Source organism: Antedon bifida, chromosome 1 (assembly GCF_963402885.1).
Source record: "Antedon bifida chromosome 1, ecAntBifi1.1, whole genome shotgun sequence".
NCBI classification, from domain to species: Eukaryota; Metazoa; Echinodermata; class Crinoidea; order Comatulida; family Antedonidae; genus Antedon; species Antedon bifida.
The window spans coordinates 26,340,717-26,361,907 of NC_136226.1; the positions used below are offsets into that span (position 1 = coordinate 26,340,717).

The 21,191-nt window shown below is 32.7% G+C and overlaps 1 protein-coding gene and 1 long non-coding RNA gene across 5 annotated transcripts in view; one reads left to right on the top strand and one right to left on the bottom strand.

The window, feature by feature from the left end:
- The window catches only part of LOC144847275 (potassium voltage-gated channel subfamily KQT member 1-like), a 74,005-nt gene that overhangs the window by 44,873 nt on the left and 7,941 nt on the right, over positions 1-21,191 (bottom strand). For 3 of the 4 annotated variants that reach the window (XM_078703614.1, XM_078703613.1, XM_078703615.1), the window contains exon 2: positions 2,414-2,612. In XM_078703614.1, coding sequence (XP_078559740.1) covers positions 2,414-2,612 — 199 coding nt within the window. Of the gene's footprint in view, positions 1-2,413; positions 2,613-14,646; positions 14,780-21,191 lie in introns of those variants that run through there. The other variant, XM_078703617.1, reaches the window with a different exon arrangement.
- LOC144852636 (uncharacterized) lies at positions 4,749-13,594 on the top strand. The gene is made up of 3 exons (XR_013614318.1): positions 4,749-4,914; positions 12,559-12,694; positions 13,544-13,594. It is a non-coding gene; the product is annotated as an uncharacterized LOC144852636 (long non-coding RNA).

Genomic DNA, 21,191 nt, shown 5'->3' on the forward strand with positions numbered 1-21,191 from the left:
GATGTGTCTCGTAATTTCGTCTATGCTACACTGTATATAACATATACAGTTTATTCTGTAAATACTGTATGCTACATAATAGGTACAATTCAGCACTGTAAACATATTTATTTCATGTCATGGGATGGCTTAATAATTGTCGAGGTTCATATAGTTAAGTATGTGCATGTTGCGTTTGCGCGGATAACCCGAACTCGTCAAAGTGACGAGTTCAAATCTAGTTTTCTGTATTATTCTTCTTTCCTTCCTTCCTTTTTGTGAGTCGTGTTCCTCTAAAATGTGTAAACATAACATTTCATAACTTTGACAACATATGGGCATTTACGTGAAGTTGTGCACCTCCTATTTTTGAATGACGTCATAGTTGCGCAACGTGACTTATGCGCAATTTTATGAATTTCAATGATTGATCATAGATTAAAAACCAAAAGTCATTTAGTATTGACACTTTGACAAAATTTAAGTCATATCAGGGGCAAACTTTCTACGGATTAAAAATGGCATGTTTGACAAGAAGTTACGCGCGCACGCGCATTTAAAATTTCAAAATGCGCAAAATTAATTTCTAATCAACTTTTTACGCGTTTCTTGTCATTTTGAGCATGTCAAAAATTCCCACGGGCGCGCAATTTTTTATGCGCGCGGTGCGCACATAGCGTTAAAAACATATTTTTTTCTCTTGAATTATATTTTTCAAGCCTTTCCCAGTGATTTTGAAAACAATTTAGACCTTTTCCAGTTTAAATAACGCCATACGAACACGTTGAATTAGACAATTCGTGCGCGTTTTTTATGAAAAAGCTTAAAAAATCGTCAAAATTATGTCTTTTTTTAAACAGTCATATTTTCTAAAGTAAACCGTTAACCGTTTATTTTTATTACAAAATCTAGAAGTTGATGAGTTGTAGATATCGGATCATGCATCAATAAGGCTAAAAAAACATTGTGACGTCATCGTATGGCCACACGAATGTAAAATATAGGATTTTTGTCTCTTTCGTTATTGCTCATCACATTCAATGGAGCGCATCGCGCTTATCTGTATTCCTTTTTCTCCTACATTTATATATTGTGTAGGTCAATCAACTTTCTTTAGCATGAGATAAAAATATTTTAATTTTTATGACGTCATCATGCCTAAAAATTTTAATTACGTGGGTCATTAATTTCATCTTTACAGTAAATTTTAATCTGTAATAGCTCGTAAGAATAAAATGTGATAATCACGATTAAAACGTTTTCTGGAAGCTATTGGATTGTAGATACGAATTCATGTAAACATTTTGCCAATCGGATGTTGTGACGTCATCATATGGCCAGTTGAATAAAAAAAGTCGTATTTTCATATTTTGCGTAATAGTTCATCACATTTAAAAGGGTGCGCATCTATATTTTACGTATTCAAATTTCTTCTACACGTTAATATGTTGTTCCTGAGATAATTTCCTTCTGAAATTGCTATCTAAGTGTTTCATTTTGATACCGTCGCCATGTTAAAAATTGGAATAAATGGCGGGTCCCGTAATTTCACCTATTCTACACTGTATGTAATATGTATACAGCTTATACTGTTTGCATGTATATACTATATGACACAAAATTCAGCACTAACAGCATGTCATATTCTTCAGTTCTTGTCATAATGCCATAATCTTTATCTGTGTGCAATATTCCAACGTATGACGTGCACGTGGCGTTTGTCGTGGTGCGGATAACTAACTCGTCAAAGTGACGAGTTTCATGTCTAGTTTACATTTGGACTGGATTCTCCACACATTTCACATTATATAACCAAAACTGAACATACAGTACAATTTCCTTATCCCTTGAACTACATAATTCAGAGTGCAAAAAAAAAAATGTTTCATCCTTCCATATGTAATCAAATCAACTTTGGGAAGTGCATTGAAATGTTTGCTGCATTTGATATGAGGGGGTTAGCCTGTGATTCTCCATGTGTAAAATAAGGAGGTGCACAAGTGCCAATCGACTTCTAATGTGATAAACAGACCAACAGCGCATCTCTAGTCATTGAAAATATTTATTTCTCTTATGATCTATTAAATAGAGAATCAATGACAATGCTATGGGTATCAGTGTGTGGATCTCAATGGAGATACAAATAAAACTAGCAAAAATCTCAAAAGAAAAAGTAAAAAAGCCAGAAAGAAATTTCAACTTCCTCAGTGCAATATATATCACTATCATTCAATAGACTATAGTATTATTATTATATATATTATATATATTATATATTATATAGTATTATATCTTATATTTCAATTTCTCTTGTTGTTCGTTAACGTTTTCGTTTTATAGGTATTTGAGGGCCTATGCATGTCAGCCTTTCCTGCTTTGAATCACACTCAATCAACAAGGAATTTAATTTTTTTAAATTAAAAATGATACTTACACTATGAAATGATAGATGAAGCATTTCCAACCACTTGGACGTTCTAGGAAGTTATACACTTTTCCCTGGAATGTCATTCTCACAACTTGTTGTTTTCCAATATGTTTTGAATACTTTCTTTGCAACTCATCTTCAGAAGTAGCATTTCCTGGAACCGAACGATAATCCACTTGTAAATAGCTTTGATTATCCGTCGACACTACGGACGAAATATAACCATACATTTTCATTCAGAAATACAAAATAAACAGGAAAGTCTTCATTAAATATTACACAAGTGTCTTAATCATCCAACACACGCTCTTATAACGGGTTGTTTAAATTGTCATTGTGATAAAATTATTTAATTTGTGCATTGGTCTACTTAATATTCGGTTATGAGCAGAAAGTGAGGCTTAAAACGATTGTTATTATGTACCTGTCACATGTATAGATACAATGTAATAAATTGTAGCATTTATTCATTAACATGCAGAGACAGAGCATATTCAATTATGGCGGTACTTTTGTCAATAGGGTATATATTCTTCATGCAGTATGGCGTATATTGATATTAAACTTTTAGACTATTATGTCTGACAGTTGTGTCTTCAGTGAAAATTGTTAGTAATACTTTTGTACTCAAAATTTAAAAAAAAAACATCTTTTACAGATCAAAAAAATAGTACATACATGTATATTATTGCATAAATCTTATACATTTATATAAATGTAAAACTATTCACTGCATTTTAAGTCTTGTCGATAAAGGCATTAAATACCAATGGCCCCTTCAAAACATGTCAATTCGAATCAAAGCAAACAATTTTTATATCCATGCAAATTTACTATTTAACAAGCTAATATCAGTTTGATACACTTAAATAAACAGACAGACAAGAGGGAACAATAAAAGGGTCTGTGACATCTATAGTTTTGTTTGTGTAGTTTGTCATTCAAGGTAGATTACAGATATATATCTATAACATGCACCGAGTTAAAGATACATTCTAGATTGACTCTTTTAAACATAAGCATAACTTTTGAAAATTATTTATTTTAATTATTGCCTACAAGAGTTTTTTTTGTTTCCTAGAAATAAATTTGTTATTTCAAGTAACATTTATTTCTTCTTTGACCAAAAAAAGTATTAAAAATAAATAATTAAAATACTTTTGCTAACATATCAAAATTTGTTTTTAAATATGCAAAAAAGAAGAGGCAAGAGCCCTAGAAGTTAAACATTATTTGGATTACTCCAATCGACACTTGTGGCGGGCAAGCCATGTATACAATAAAATAAAGTTGAAAAATACCTTGATTAATTTGTTGTTGAAATGTTATAAAATAAATCAACTTTCAATAGACTGCCATGTAGTGTTAATAAATATAATGTATAAATGATTTCTTATTGTTTAATTAATATTTATTTATCTAATACTATCTTTAATGAGGGTGTCTGTGGAAAGTTGTTAATATTAATGAAGTAGATAATGATTAATAGTATTTATATACAGATTTTATGTCAATTATGTTTAATTTAACAATAATCACCTAGCCATTGCCTACTATTCTATTATCTCCTTTCCTTTATTTGTTTCAAGTCAGTAGTGAATGTATAATGTAGTTTGTCTGAGCGCCGCCTCAGCATGCACACATTTTACCATCATGATGTATTTCACTAAACACTCTAGACATGTTCTACAACATACAGTATACAGACTAATGTTATTTTATTGCTCTATGATGATATGGTGTATATCGCATATGCACAGAAATTGCTTATAGTAAACTGTTTATGCAAAGAAGAACTAGGAGTATGTCATTTCTCCCCTAGTTTATCAGTTTCTACGCATATCACTGTACTATTTATGAACTGAGTACAGGTCACAGGGGGCCTAGCTATATTTATATGTAGCAGGTCACTCACTCTCCTGGAATTCATGTGGTTTTCCATATATACTAATGTAGACTATAGACCTGGGCTGTAACCACTAAGGTGTCAACTCATAATAATTAATTGCCTTATTCTATGGAATTGGTAATAACTTACTAATGAATACTTGGGTGTGATCTTAATGGATATACCAGCTCTTGGGAGGGGACAAGGAGGGTCACTGAACTGATAAGTCACCTCACTGGACTACTCCTTAAATAGTCATGTATATTCTCTGTAACTAACACTTTTTTAGATTAACACAATTTGGAAATAACTTGAACCGATAGCTACAACTTAATCACTCTCTGTGTACCTGTATATAGTGTAAATAAAGTACCATTGAGAGAATATAACAACAGTCTGTGTCATTTATATAAAGAGTGCTACAAATTGGAGGTTCTACCGAGACATTGACACAGCAGATTTTTAATTTTGTTTCTTTAATTGTACAGACAAGTTTATTTCTTTAATTCTTTATACGGAAAATAGCGATAGAATGGATTACACAATTGTAGACATGATCAACGATACTTCTTCTTCATCACATTTTGAAAGGACTCCATCACATTCAACACCACGAAGGGTAAGCGAACGTCATAATAATATTTCAAATGTATATACTCCAATACAGCGGAATAATGTGGGTGCCGGGTATATGCCTTACAACCCAGTGCATCAACTTAAAAGTGTTCCAATATTCACAGGAACAACAGGGGGTATACTAATAGAGGACTGGGTTCGAGATATGGAGTATTTACTATCAGCTAGTACCATGCCAGTGACATTACAATTTGCAACAATCGTAAGGAACTTAGGGGGCTCAGCAAGAAAATTGGTTTTGAACATCCCGGTAGAATGGCAAAATCCCCAGACAGCATTTGCCGAATTAAAGCAGCAGTTTGGCGATATTTGCAGTGGGGACCCACTTGCTAATTTCTACGCTCGGTTCCAAGGACCCAATGAAAGCGGATCTATATTCGCAATTGAATTGGATTCCAAACTAAGGCGAGCCGAAACGATCATGGGCAGAGGTCCAATGCCAGACAGGGACCGAATTTTAATTAACCAATTTTTGCGTGGCATAGGGAACATTGAACTTCGCAATAGAATTGCGCCTATGAGACCTATGTTAACGACATTCCGTCAACTAATTGGTGAGGTTCGGGTATTTGAGAAAGAAAATACCATGATAGTGGCGCGAACCCAAGCTCAAAATGTTCGCCAACCGTCATCTGAGTTTGTGGAAATGCAACAGTCAATTGCAACACTACAAAACCAAATTTCTGCTCTGACAAACGTCAGAAAGGATAACCGGCGTGAGGTACGGTTGTGCTATGGCTGTAATCAACCCGGACATATAAAGAGGTTTTGCCCCCAGATTCCAAAAAACGAGGGACCGCTGCCGCAACAGTAGGCAGCGTAAAGCGAATACCACCATTGGTAGGTCCAACGAATACCATGGTGGTAAAGATCAATGGAGCTGAGAAAATGTCCTTACTTGATACTGGCTCCCAAATCACAACTATTACTGTCGATACTTTAAAATCTATTTTTGGACACACTGATTACAAAGTACAAATTCAACCATCTTCTTTGGAAATTTTAACTGCAAGCGGAGAATCAATGCCTCATTTGGGAACCGCAACTGTGGATATTGAATTGAGCGGTGAGAAATATTGTTCTGTTCCTGTTTTTATTGTACCTTCAACTGACTTTCGAAAAAATGTACCCGTTCTTATTGGAACTAATATTCTTCGCTTACATTCTAATTTTAATCATACGCAAAAAGGAAATTCATCATTGTTAGGAAAAGCTGTCTACAGATATCGGAAAACTACCCGTTTACGACCAGGGGAACAAATTAATGTAGGATGTTCTGTGCAGTGGTATAGCAATTCCTGTGGGACAGTTTTAGTTGAGCCAATGTGTTCTGGTACTCCTGGTGGACTATTAATTGGACGCTCTATTTCACATATTTTTGAAGGAAACAAGGTAACTGTTCGAATTTTAAATGTTTCTGATTCCCCTATTTTTATTAAACAAAACACACCAATTGCAAATTTAACACAGATTGCCTGTGTTGATAATTTATGTAGTCAGCAAGTTATAAGCCAAGCACCGAATATTGATTTAACAAATTCTGATACGTCAAATGAACAACACTCTGCACTGAAAAACCTTTTGGAACAATATGCCGATGTTTTTTCAACTTCCGATAAAGACTTTGGACATACTAAATCTGTTAAACACCATATTCCATTAATTGACAATCAACCCTTCCGATTACCATTTCGACGCATACCCCCAGCCCAATACTCTGCAGTTCGTGAGGAAATCAACAAAATGTTAGACGCGGACGTTATTACACCTAGCGACAGTCCATATGCTTCACCTATGGTTATTGTGTATAAAAAGGATGGTTCGTTGAGACTTTGCGTTGACTTTCGAAAATTAAATTCCAAAACAATTAGGGATGCTTTCCCCATTCCTAGAATTGATGAAGCACTGGACGCTTTGGGTTCTTCAAAATATTTTTCAACTTTAGACTTAACAAGTGGCTATTGGCAAGTTGAGGTAGCCGATGCTGATAAGCAAAAGACTGCCTTTACAACGCCAATGGGACTTTTTCAATTCAACAGAATGCCTTTCGGGTTGCAAAATGCACCAGCCACTTTTCAGCGATTGATGATGTCATGTTTTGGTGATCAAAATTTTTCTTCATTACTTATTTATTTGGACGATATTATTGTTTTTTCTAATACTTTTGAACAACATCTTACGCGACTGGAAATGGTATTCCAACGTCTTCGTCTGCATGGATTGAAAGTAAAACCTAGTAAGTGTTCATTTTTAAAACCTAAAGTTAACTATTTGGGACATATCGTGTCTGCAGATGGTATATCAACCGACCCAGAAAAAATATCTAAAGTTTCAACTTGGCCTAAACCTACGAATCGCAAGGAGGTTCAACGTTTCTTGGGATTTTGTGGTTACTATCGTCGTTTTATTTCAAATTTTTCTTCATTAGCAGCACCCTTATATTCACTCACATCAGGGGATTGTAACACAAAGAAACATAAACGTAGTTATGCCCGTAAATCGCCTACTGTATTTAATTGGACTTCTGATTGTGACCGAGCATTTACATTACTAAAGACCCGTTTAACTACTGCTCCGATACTTGCTTATCCAGATTATTCGCAACCATTTATCCTGGAAACGGATGCATCGGGAACGGGGTTGGGAGCAGTGTTGTCTCAAATGCACGACGGGGTACAACACGTCCTTGCTTACGCTAGCCGAGGACTTAGACCATCAGAAACTCGCTATCCTGCACATAAGCTAGAATTTTTGGCTTTAAAGTGGGCGGTCACATCAAAATTTCGCGACTACTTACTGGGAACAAATTTTAAAGTTTTTACAGACAATAATCCGTTAGTGTATGTGTTAAGCTCAGCCAAATTGGATGCTATTGGCCAACGCTGGGTAGCCGACCTTAGCCAATTTAATTTTTCTATTCATTACCGCCCTGGTAAAAGCAATGCTGCCGCTGATGCATTATCTCGACAATATGACTTTTCTAATTCAACTGTTTTATGCCCAAATGATGTTTCAGCCGTTTTGTCCGGATACCATAGTTCTTGTTTATTTACTCATCCTCCGAAAAAGTCTGTACAGTGTAACGTATTGACAAGAAGCACGGCTAATTCTTCAAGTCACAACAGCGATGACGTCATTAATGTGCAGGGAGGGTGTGATGCAGTTTCCTCATACACCCCCACAGAAATTGTTCATATGCAACGTAGTGATCCAACTATTGGTCCTGTCATTGTATATCTTAATCGCGGATCTCGTCCGACTCATACTGAACGCATCAATGAATCACAAACTGTGCTTACTTTACTTCGCCAATGGGATCGTTTAGAATGGAATGACAATGTACTTTATCGAAAAACTTTTGTTGACAATTTTCCGCGTTTTCAACTTGTACTTCCGGCTGATCAGAAATCAACTGTTTTGACAAAATTACATGATGAACTTGGACATTTAGGTTATGAAAGGACTCTAGATATGATACGTAGTAGGTTTTACTGGCCTAAAATGGCTGATGATATTAAACAACATTGTATAAGTTGTAAACGTTGTTGTTTACGTAAGACGCCTCAAACTAAAACTAAAGCTCCTTTAGTACCAATTTTTACATCAGAACCAATGGAGTTGGTATGTATTGATTTCCTTAAACTTGAACGTTCAGCAGGTGGTTTTGAAAATGTTCTAGTTGTAACAGACCATTTTACTAAATATGCTCAGGCATACTCTACAAAGGATCAAACAGCAACTACTGTAGCAAAAGTTTTAATTAATAATTTCTTTTTACATTATGGGTTTCCCAAACGCCTCCATTCCGACCAAGGCCGTAATTTTGAAAGCGCCATTATTAAACAAATTTGTATAAAATTAACAGGCATTGAAAAATCACGTACAACCCCTTATCACCCCATGGGTAATGGTACTACAGAACGTTGGAATCGTACATTGTTAAGCATGTTAGGCTCTTTACCAGCAGAGAAGAAACTAAACTGGAAGGATTATGTAGGTCCCATGGCTCATGCGTATAATTGCACAAAACACGAAACCACTGGTTATGCCCCTTTTTATCTTATGTTTGGACGACATGCGAGATTACCTGTTGATATACTATTTGGTATAGTAAATAATAATGGTCCAACAGATGGGGAACAATATGACGATTATGTAATTAAGTTACTTGAACAACTGAATCATGCTTATGTCACATCCCAAAATTCAGCTAGTGAAGCCAAGGCTAGGCAAAAACATAATTATGATAAACGAACTACCACCAATTCAGTACTTAAAATAGGTGACAGGGTACTTGTTCAAAAGAAAGCTATAGTTGGTAAACAGAAACTCGCTGACCAATGGGAAGAGAAACCATATGTTATTGTTCATAAACACCCCACTCTACCTGTGTATACAGTTGAGAATGATACACATAAGCGTACCCTTCATAGGAATCTCCTCACCCCTTGTATGTTTCTGCCTATTGAAGACCCTATCGATGTTAATGTAAACCAACACATTATTAAGTCACGTAGTTGGAAAATTAAGAAGGGTCGTCAAATTTTTGAATCTTGGAAAAGAAACCAAGTTCATCTTACAGATTCATAGATGTTTAATGTTGACGCTAATTTTTGTTATTTATGCATGATTATACTTAATTTTTCTATTATCACTTGAGGTTATGGCGGCCCTCAAAACATTTCTTATTATTATAACTTTACTTACTAGATATTCATTATTTACGTTTGATTTATTTTGCTTTGATTTCTTTTAATAATTTAAGATTGATTTAATTCTTTTGCTTTATATTTGTTTGAAACATGTTTGTTTTGATGTTTATGTACGGGTAATACGTACGTGCCTTGAACACGCTGTATTGTCAGTGGTTTAGTGTGGCACTTGTTTCTGGAATGAGATGTTCGTTCCTGTTATATTTTGTATGACAAATTTTTTCTTTCTTTTGATTTTGCCAATATGCCGCTGTTAGTGGGTTGTCCTGCGACATGAATACGGCTCTACAAACATGTATTTTTCTAGTTTGTTGTACCTTATCTATTGGTGTTGCCTATTCCGTTAATGTTTAGATGCTTGAACATACGGCAGCGGACAGTTATGTTAATTTTCCTTACTTAAGTTTCCTTGTACTTTAATTTGATTTTTGTCTTAATTTTGTAGTTTTCTAAGTTGTTTTAATATTTTATACTGTTTTAGCTTAAGATTGATGTTTTTTATGTAACATCGAGGGCGATGTTCAGAAAGCCAGGGTGGATGTAGCAGGTCACTCACTCTCCTGGAATTCATGTGGTTTTCCATATATACTAATGTAGACTATAGACCTGGGCTGTAACCACTAAGGTGTCAACTCATAATAATTAATTGCCTTATTCTATGGAATTGGTAATAACTTACTAATGAATACTTGGGTGTGATCTTAATGGATATACCAGCTCTTGGGAGGGGACAAGGAGGGTCACTGAACTGATAAGTCACCTCATGTATATTCTCTGTAACTAACACTTTTTTAGATTAACACAATTTGGAAATAACTTGAACCGATAGCTACAACTTAATCACTCTCTGTGTACCTGTATATAGTGTAAATAAAGTACCATTGAGAGAATATAACAACAGTCTGTGTCATTTATATAAAGAGTGCTACATATACATGGGATTATACTTGGATTTAATTAACAATGGAATTTACCAAATCCTTGTCTGTATTTAGCCTAACATAAAGAGGTTGCATTTATACTCTGACATCATCATCATTTGCTATGTTGTTTTGGGTAGACATTGCATCTGCTAATCGTTTCCATGACGCTCATATGCGGTATATATTTTTTTAATGATTTTTTTCTCTCATTCCAATTGAATTTATGTGTCACAGATCTGTAATCATTAAGTGTGTCCATAAAATTACTATGTGCAGTAGAGTATCACAAACATTTTGTCATGATATAAATTAAACTCTCACTGCTTGCCAAAATATGTGTGTGAAGACCCCAAAAGTGGAGTCAGATTGCGAGAATCTGTGTCTAATCAATCAAATCTTTCAGAGACATGCACCGAAAATCATTCTTCATACCAGCATTTTGTGTCCCAGTTTTAATTGCGATGGATATGCATACTGTACTATACATACGGAATGTTATATTGTGTGCAGATCCTTTCAAACTGTAAGGTGGATTCTAGGAGAGAGGGAGCCTATAGTGATTCAATATGGCAGGAACAGTTATGAAATGCATATTAACTCATTGCCGGCACATTAATGAGAAAGGGCTTTTGAAATAATGTTAAACTACACACAATCCAACAGTGCTGTTTGGTAGTCCATGTGCAACTTACCTGGATAAACCAACATTGGCATATTAATCTCCGATAAGAGCACTACAAACCTAATGTCTATTATTGTATATTTAATTTCATTTCTTTGTGAAGCGCCTTTCGACTGTTATTTTTGTTTACAATGGCGAAATAAATGATATGATGTATATCAGAAAATGGTACATCCCATGAACCCTGTCCCAAGTGGGAGCGTCCCCCCAACACACAATCCATCATCATTTTCTTTTTTTTTAAACATCTTTTAACAACATCAGGATATTTTATTGTGTTTTTTTTTTCATTTCATTTATTTCATGTCAATATGGAATTAGTATTTCAATAATTGTATCCAAAGAAAGAATAGGTAATTTAAGCTTTAATTGATGCATATGTAGATATTTATTGATATTGGAATATATTTCAGGAGCCAAATATGTAATTAGTATTAATATCAAATGTATTATTCAGTTCAAATTTTCAAAAGCAAAATATGCTATTAATAAATAGAATATGATCTGTTGTCTAATATTAACAAAATTAAATATTCTACCTTGATATTTTAGGAAACATTAACCAGCAAATCAAATTAACTATGTAAATCAACTTTAGAATAATATTTAAGTATAATCCTGAATTTCAATTTTTAGTCAACATTTGAAACTGCTTTTAGAGGGTATTGCTAAACTGCGCAAAACATTATGCAAACGTCAACTTAATATTGATTTAATCACAACTTGAATGACAATTTATGAAAGAAAAATATTGAAACTGTTAAAGACCCATTCCATGTAGAAATAATGCATAAAACTTTAAAAACATTAAACCAGGTCATTCCTTGTCTTAAATGTACGTTTTATGGTAATAATGCACTACCAAATAGCTCGCGGTGAATGTCCTCTCGTGGACGGTCTTTAGGCCCAGCCTAGCTAGGCTTAATTTTGTAGGCCTAGCTGGTAAAAATCGGGAACGTACAAACATTGTACGCTAGCTATAGGCCTAGCCTCACATTGTATAGTTGCTGCAATAATTGTGTTTCTGTTTTGCCAGACTCCGTTGTTAATACAAATTGGGGGGAACCCAGTATTTTGCTGAAAAGTTAGAAGTCTTCCATTTATTGGCCTTATGATCGATCGAAAAGTGGGTGAATTACAGAAGAAAAACAGAAATGTCAATTTGCGCACAATACATGTTGAGATTTATAGCAGGCTACTAAAATTATTAGAATCGTCTTATTTTTAACCGTTTAGTTATCTGAATAGGACTAAATTTATTTTTACATTATATTTAGTTTGTGGGTCTTTAAGTTTGTTTTTTTTTTTAGGTGAAAACTGTTTTGGAAAGAAAAGGTCAAGACAGAGAGCATCATACGACAAGACCAGATGAATTGTCTAGTTGGGAAAAAAAAACTTGTAATGTTCTCCTGACAACCTAAAAACCTGTATCCAAAGAAAGAATAGGTAATTTAAGCTTTAATTGATGCATATGTAGATATTTATTGATATTGGAATATATTTCAGGAGCCAAATATGTAATTAGTATTAATATCAAATGTATTATTCAGTTCAAATTTTCAAAAGCAAAATATGCTATTAATAAATAGAATATGATCTGTTGTCTAATATTAAAAAAATTAAATATTCTACCTTGATATTTTAGGAAACGTTAACCAGCAAATCAAATTAACTATGTAAATCAACTTTAGAATAATATTTAAGTATAATCCTGAATTTCAATTTTTAGTCAACATTTGAAACTGCTTTTAGAGGGTATTGATAAACTGCGCAAAACATTATGCAAACTCAACATTAAACCAGGTCATTCCTTAAATGTACATTTTATGGTAAATTATGATAAAAAGAGAGAATAATGCACTACCAAATAGCTCGCGGTGAATGTCCTCTCGTGGGCGGTCTTTAGGCCTAGCCTAGCTAGGCTTAGTTTTGTAGGCTTAGCTGGTAAAAATCGGGAACGTACAAACATCGTACGTAGTTGCAGCATTAATTGTGTTTCTGTTTTGCCAGACTCCGTTGTTAATACAAATTGGGGGAAACCCGGAATTTCACTGAAAAGTTAGATGTCTTCCATTTATTGTGGCCATACGATTGATCGAAAAGTGGGTGAATTACAGAAGAAAAACAGAAATGTCAATCTGCGCGCAATGCATGTTGAGATTGATAGCGGGCCACTAAAATTATTAGAATCGTCTTATTTTTCACATTTTTAACAGTTTAGTTATCTTAATAGGACTGAATTTATTTTTACATTAAATGTAGTTTGTGGGTCTTTAAGTTTGTTTTTTTTTTTAGGTGAAAACTGTTTTGGAAAGGAAAGGTCAAGACAGAGAGCGTTGTACGACAAGACCAGATGAATTGTCTTGTAATGTTCTCCTGATGACCTAAAAACTATGCCTGATGCTAGACAACTTGTCTCATCGGGATCCAACTTAGACACCACCGATGAGCAAGTCCGGACAAGACATTTCGTAGAGTCTCATTATATAGCGCTATCCGAATTGGCATTTAACGATTCCCAATTTCAAAATGAAAAAAACCTTGCTCAAACCTCATCCAAATCACTAATAATATTGATTATATATCATGAATGTACAGAATATCAATTTTTGAATAAATTGTCAGATTTACGTTACAAACATCACAAACTGCCTCTAAACTGCTTAATTATTGACTTGGACAAATGACAATTTATCTACAAATAAAATGTATTCATTATTTATTGGAAATGATGTAACCTTTTTAGGTGAAAAAAATAATCTTTTGGAAAACAGAATCTACAGAACAAACCTCAAAACCCCGCACAAACCTCCTCCAAATCATTAATCAATATTGATTATATCATTACTTGAACTGTAACGGAAAGTCAATTTTTGAATATATTGACAGATTTCACAGTGGAAACAGCACAAACATCCTCTGAACTGCTTAATATTGATTATATCACGACTATTGGACTATAACAGTCTAAGGCAATTCATGAACAAAAAATGTTGAAACTGCTGTTTTGCTTCTTTTTTTTTGGAGGGAAGGGTGAAAATGGTAAAGTTTTGGAAAAATTGACGCATTTCTCATTCCAAAGAGCAAAAGCATTTTTAACCTTGCACAATCTTCTGCAAATTACTATATGACCATAAAACAAAGGATTTGGAAGAATATTCTATTTTCACTATGTGAACAGGTAAAGAGCAAACAATAAAACAATATTGTGCCATCCAGCTACATAGATTCTTAAGAAAAAAAAACCCCCAAAAGATGGGCTAATGTTTTTAGGACACTAGTCAGTCCTGTTAGTCTAAAATGCAATGCATAAAAGTCAGTGTTGCACTGTACAAATCTTGTACCTACCTGTTCAATGAAATATCTAATATAAAATATTCTAAAAAAGGTCTTAATACCTTCACATTATTACAACAGATCCATAAAACAATTATCTTTACTCAGTAAAATTGTTAATATAGACACTATAATCAGTCTTCTTGTAAATGTCAAACCATATCTTAAGTCTGCGTCATTCATATGATTTTACCTAGATTTACAAAAGATAATCACAGTGTTTTTAAAGACATTAGTTACAATGGCTCAGCTCAGCTTACAACGTGTAGTCTCGTAAAGTGATAGATGCCTCCGACAGGACTCAAACCTGCGACCTTACCTGTTCAATGAAAATTTACTATAACAATTTTCCAAAAAGGGTACTATCTTTAATACATTACTACTCTACCTCAACAGTATTACAACAAATATCTTTGATGAGTAAATTTGTTATGGATTATAATCATTCCTCTTTTATATGTCAATCCATCTTTTTAAAAATGTCATTATATTTTGCACCTAGATTTACAATAAGTAATACAGTGTTTAACTAAGACAGTACTGTGTAGCATATAGTAACTACTGTACTACTCATATCATAGCTCATAACAGAAAGCCTCACAAATTGATTATATGATAAAATTCCTCTGTCAGCACTCAAACCTACGACCCTACTGTACCTGTTATATAAATATTCTAAATGTTTTCCTGTTTACCTTCAATTAGTAAAACAAATTAATAACAATCCAATTATATCCAAGATTTTAATCCGATGTGTTGAATGTTGATACAATACTCCACATAGCATACACAAATACAGAAGATACAGCTATCTGTCCAACATCTATACATAGACTAAATTCTATGAATAAAGTGTAACTCACTTTATCTCTTTTATTTACTAAAAATAGTGCAAATTTTACATAATTTATAGGTTTAATCATCATACATAAATTTATCTTCTTTTCCCTTAATTAGTTTTAAATTTATGGGTATCTGCATTTATACCACGTAATGAATTGGGATATACGGATATAAAAAAACACGATCGGTTTGTTCTCTTTGATCACAAAAGAGAATATTTAAATGAGTAATTTAACATACTTAACAAGGCTGAGACTTTGTAATGTCGTTTTATCTTATTCTAACAGGAGAATTTTATAAAGCACTTATAGCTCTAATGGCCGAAGCATCTCATTCGCTAAAAGGCTTTTAAATTACAATAAATTTGTTAACATTCTCCAAACCTAACTTTTGAAATGTATCATAGTCATTCTGTAAAAAAAGTATTAACTCTACTTTATTAAATTGCAATACTGAATACTTCATGTATATAAAATGAATTGTCATTGTAAAGGAGGACTGCAGAAAATACTGTATTTAGATAAATATTTTAATGTATTACATAGTGCAGTGTTGAAACCACACAATAAGAGCGTAATAAAAATGATTATACAATTCCATGTAGGTCTATCTTTAGATCTATCAGACGGAAACAAAAGACAAGATGGTGAACATGGACAAACCACTACAAAACAAAGTATGGATAAGGACAATGACGAGAAAACAGTTATGGTAGGCCTACTCAAGTATAAACATACAAGGGTATACAAAATTAATGGGAAGATATCTGTGAATTGTCAGGGGGAAAACAGATTTATGCCAAGCTTTATGTACAAATCAAGCTTATAACAGAAGGCAGAAGATGTATGATGGTTCAAACATAATGGTCTTTTCTCACCATTTTCAACTAGTAATAGGCCTAAGTCTAGGTCAATGATTTTTACCTCTGTGTAATATAACAATCCTGGCTACTATCACCTCATCAGCCTTGAATGTATTTAGTGGAGTATGTGTAATTGTAATACTTTACTATAAATTAATGCTACAGTAATAGCACTTGTCCATGCTCATATGACTTGTAAAAAACCACTGGATATATTTAATCAGGATATTTGTAAAGTGAAAAACAAATGATTGAAGATCTGTGACAATCAAATCTTTAATTAATATTATGAACAGTGAATTGCTATTGGGCAAACACTATCTACTGTATTATTCAAGGATTTATTTACTATTAATATGTGACAACTGTAATTATTATTTAATAAAAAGAAATGTATAGTGTACACACACAGTAGCCATATTGATACATATATACATATGTTTTACTTTATCGTTTTAATTTAGCTTTTTGCTTTTTTTTGTATCTCCATTTAGATCTAGCCACTGATACCCACAGCATTGTAATTTTTTCAGTATTTTGCCTTTGAATTTATACATATACATATTGATATAGAATGTATTGTACATCCCTTCATTGAGATAAAACTAAAGCGTCAGAAACGTAGAAGTGTCAGAAACCATGCAAATGTCGGAAATATGTCAGAAATATACAAATGTCGGAAGCATAGAAGTGTCAGAAATATACAAATGTCGGAAGCATAGAAGTGTCAGAAACCATGTAGGTGTCGGATATACTATATGGAAGTGTCAGAAGAAAAGAAATTTCAGAAACATGAGATTCAAGTGTCAACACATGTACGTGGAAACATAGACATCAGAAAAAAGGAAAATGTCCAGTAAGCTAGGAACAGATTATTTTTTAACTTCTCATGTTTTCTAGCTTTGGTTCGTTTCTGCTGCATAGCACCGAATAAAATATAATTTTATATCGACTGTATTTCTGCTAATTTGTGGTCCTAAATAACCGTTTAAAATCAGTTGGTGGTTAAAAGGCGATCATCACATCAACATCAAAGCGATTGGGTATTTTTAATTTTTTTTTTTTTGCAGCAGAAACAGATGCAGTTAGATTGTGTGCAATGTGAACAAAGTGTCATACAAAAAACAAACTTGAGGTCAAAAATTACTCTGTACTTTAAAAAAATAAAATACTAGCTGATATTGATGAGTATCACTATCAACAGCTGAATGAAATATAAATTATTATATTACAAATGGCGACCTTTTAAAAATAAATAAATATAATATCGCCCTATATATAATAAACCACCTGTTTCATAACATGGAATAAATGTTTGTTCGAAAATAAATTAAAGAAATACACTATTTTTATATCTATTTGCTTCCAAAAAAATTGTAGGCGGTCATCTGCAAAGAACGTTATTACCCAAAATGCAATGCTCTATTAAGTGGTCAAACTTAGTAGTTGACTTAAAATCAGCAGAAGACAATGAAATAACCGTTATTAAAAGTTGCAATAACTGATTTAAATGGCCAAAATACAAACGATTAGTGTTTTCACCATATATTTTGAGAATGCTATTTAACCGGTTATTTTTTAATTAGAGGCAATGGATTCACAGTTACTAATTTATGTTCCAAATGACACAAACCAAATATATAACATTTTATGAAACACCCATCAGATAATGGTACATTCCATAAACCCTGCCCTCAAGTGGGAACATCCCATCTCTCTTCTCAGAGGGAATAGGCCAATATTGGTTTATCCAGGTATGCTAGGCACGAAATAGACAAGGTTATTTATTATTCCTACTGTCCTAAAGTAAACTTTAGTAAAGTCTCTATCATTTATTTCGGTTTTGGTCGTCAACTGCATCTTGGATGTCGATGGCTAGAGGACATGCAAAAAGATATCGTTTGCATTTTAGAATGAGATTACAAGTGTGATATGATACAAGAACAGCCAATCAAATGGGTGCATTATTAAATATCATAGTTTAAGGTTGTATAATGTTTTTTTTTATCTTGCTATTGATTTTGAAGGTGCCTGAAGGCATTATTTAACTGCATATGCTACAGTACAGTATGTAAATTTATTTATATATAATCTATTTTTACATATTTTTATTAATATTAGCAAGTTTTACAATAATGTAAGTACATGTATATGCTTATTTATACAACTTATGTTAATAATAAAATGTTTATCTTCTGATCAACAACAAAATGCAGTGACACGGACAAGAAAAAAAAAAAAATTTTAAAAGACAGTAAATAAAAAGGAGCAGAATACTTAATTTTACAAAGAGGCAAAATTATGGTTTAACACTTGACTTGACACTACTATTAAATGTGTTGGGTTATAGGATTCTACTGTAAATAAATATTGCTAAAAATAGAATGTAACACCTTTATTATATAATGTATTTAATCTATACTGTATTTATACAGATGGTTTTTTTATTGTAAAAAGTAGAATGGCAGTATATTGAAGTACAAAGACCTTTGCAAAACACTCAAGTACACCATAGTATTATCTGTTGAGATGTGCTAAGTAGTTTATACAGTAACAATGTATTTCATAATTATTAATTGTAAAAAAAAAAAAAATCTTCAACAAAAGAGGAAAAAAGAAAACACTATTTAAAGCATTATTGTATAGATCATTAAAATACATAGATAAAATAAATGCTACAGGGTACTCATGCTTCGTTTTATTCTCCTTTACCAAGTGTACACAGATGGTTAATTTCGCAACACTTTTAAATAATATAAAATAGGTTGACATATATTATGCTGAATCAACATATTGTTTTTTTTCAAGACAAGATATTGTATATAAAACTATAATTAAAGGACCTCTATAGAATCCATTCAAGATTGAATAGCGGGTGCATTGATCAAAATATTTTACCATTTTTGTAAAAAGTATTTGAAATTAAGGATAATTTATCCAACTAATGATAAATCATTGACCTGTTACTGCAATTAACCATTTATAATAATCATAATTTCCATTTAAAATAACTATTCCATGGAGACTTGGTCCAGATATAGCTAAAGGGGGAGGGTGTAACAACTAATTTGTAAGATTATTTAAGTGTCATTACTGAAAATTATAGGTTTGGCAACAATGTATTTGACAAATGATCTGATGGAGAAATTGACTTTGAGATAATCGGAACTCGTACTGAATTGCATCGTAAAATGATTTCTTTATGATCAGTAAACTATGTACTTTAATTACTGGTACATTATTATTATAATACTATTATTATACTAGAGGTCATTTCCATTTTGATATTTAGATAATTTTACGAAAGGAGTTGTCAAGGTGAAATATGAAGCAATATGTCAACTAAAGTAGGATAACTTAATTACGTATTATCATGTACTGTATATGTATTTTTCTTCATATCTTCAAAATATAACTATAAAGTATAATATACTTCAGGCCTATAACTGCAAGGAAAGAAAAAAAATTGTACATGTAAACAGCAAAGTCTTATTTTGACATGCTTAAGTGATGAACGACCCCAGTCAAAATTGTACTGAAAATATTATTCCTGTTATCCCACGGGTGGCGGCAAAGGCGAGGTACTTGTGAAATGACCTACAGTAGGCCTAGGTCTTTTGTGACCAACCTTAAAATTGTCAACAAAATATGATTAACGATATTAAATCCATTTTATTTTAACTTAAGTTTTATTTTGCTTTTTGATGTACTGTACTCCACAATAAAACAGTGGTCGGTGAAGACAATATATAACAAAGCAGCGATTCTTGTTATCAAGTGATTATGTCTTCCAGTTTAAAGGTATAATTGAAAAATTCAGCAAATTTGGTTTACTGCAAACTTTATACCCTGGGGAAGCAATGCAACCATTACATCTGTCAATTTTATGGTACGAACAGACCTTCTCCTTACATGTGCATGTGACCAAAACCTTTTGAGATGGGGCACTAATTAATTTCCCTTTAGCCATTAGATTATGTTATATTATGCGAAAAAAAATGTAGACCAATTTCACAATCAGGTCATAGAAAGTTTATCATGAATTCACTAATTAGATAGTGCCAGTCCATTGGATAGGAAACGGCTAGTTTATAATATTATTATTTATTAATGTTCAACCAATAGCCAATAAACACTTAAAGACATTATTACAAAAATCCAATGTAAATTTAACCTTCGCATGAAAAAATTCACTATTAAAGACTATTATTTTATTTACTGTACCAATGTAAGCCTGAAACTTAATAAAGTAAAGTAGTCTTTCCATCAGCATACAATTAGACATTTTAAAAAGTGTTGAATAATTACAAAGATTAGGCCTAAAAAATTGCTCAAGCCGAACTAATTCAAAATTTAAAAAAGAAAATCTAGGTTATCATTTTTTGTGGTTATCATTGAAAACTAAGATATGTATATTAAATTGGGGAAGGGGAATGGTATTATACAAGTATAAAATAAATTAATATATATTTTATATTTTGCCTTTACAGTACTTATACCATCTCAATATTAAAAGAAATGGTGAGGTATGTACAGTATGGGTGTTGTTGCCCTCCTAAGGGCGCAGTACACGGACGACACCATTGTCTTGTAGGGAATTTTTTTAATTGTTTGTACTTTTTGAGTTATGTTCTCCCATCTAAGGGGAAAGGCCTATGTCAGTTTATCCAGGTAAGCTAGTCACGAAATAGACACCGTCTCAATATTGCATGGAAACAAGGTTTTGCTAGGAAAAAGCAATTTTGCATTTATTAGACAAAAGTTTGTAATCTTGTAGGTATTCTCTTGATTTCTGTTTCATTCATTGTGTGTGTTTACATACTAAATAAGATACTATTATCAATTTTACAAAAAATTGTTGGTAAAATATGTAACTCATGATTATAAGTTTGACTTTGGATT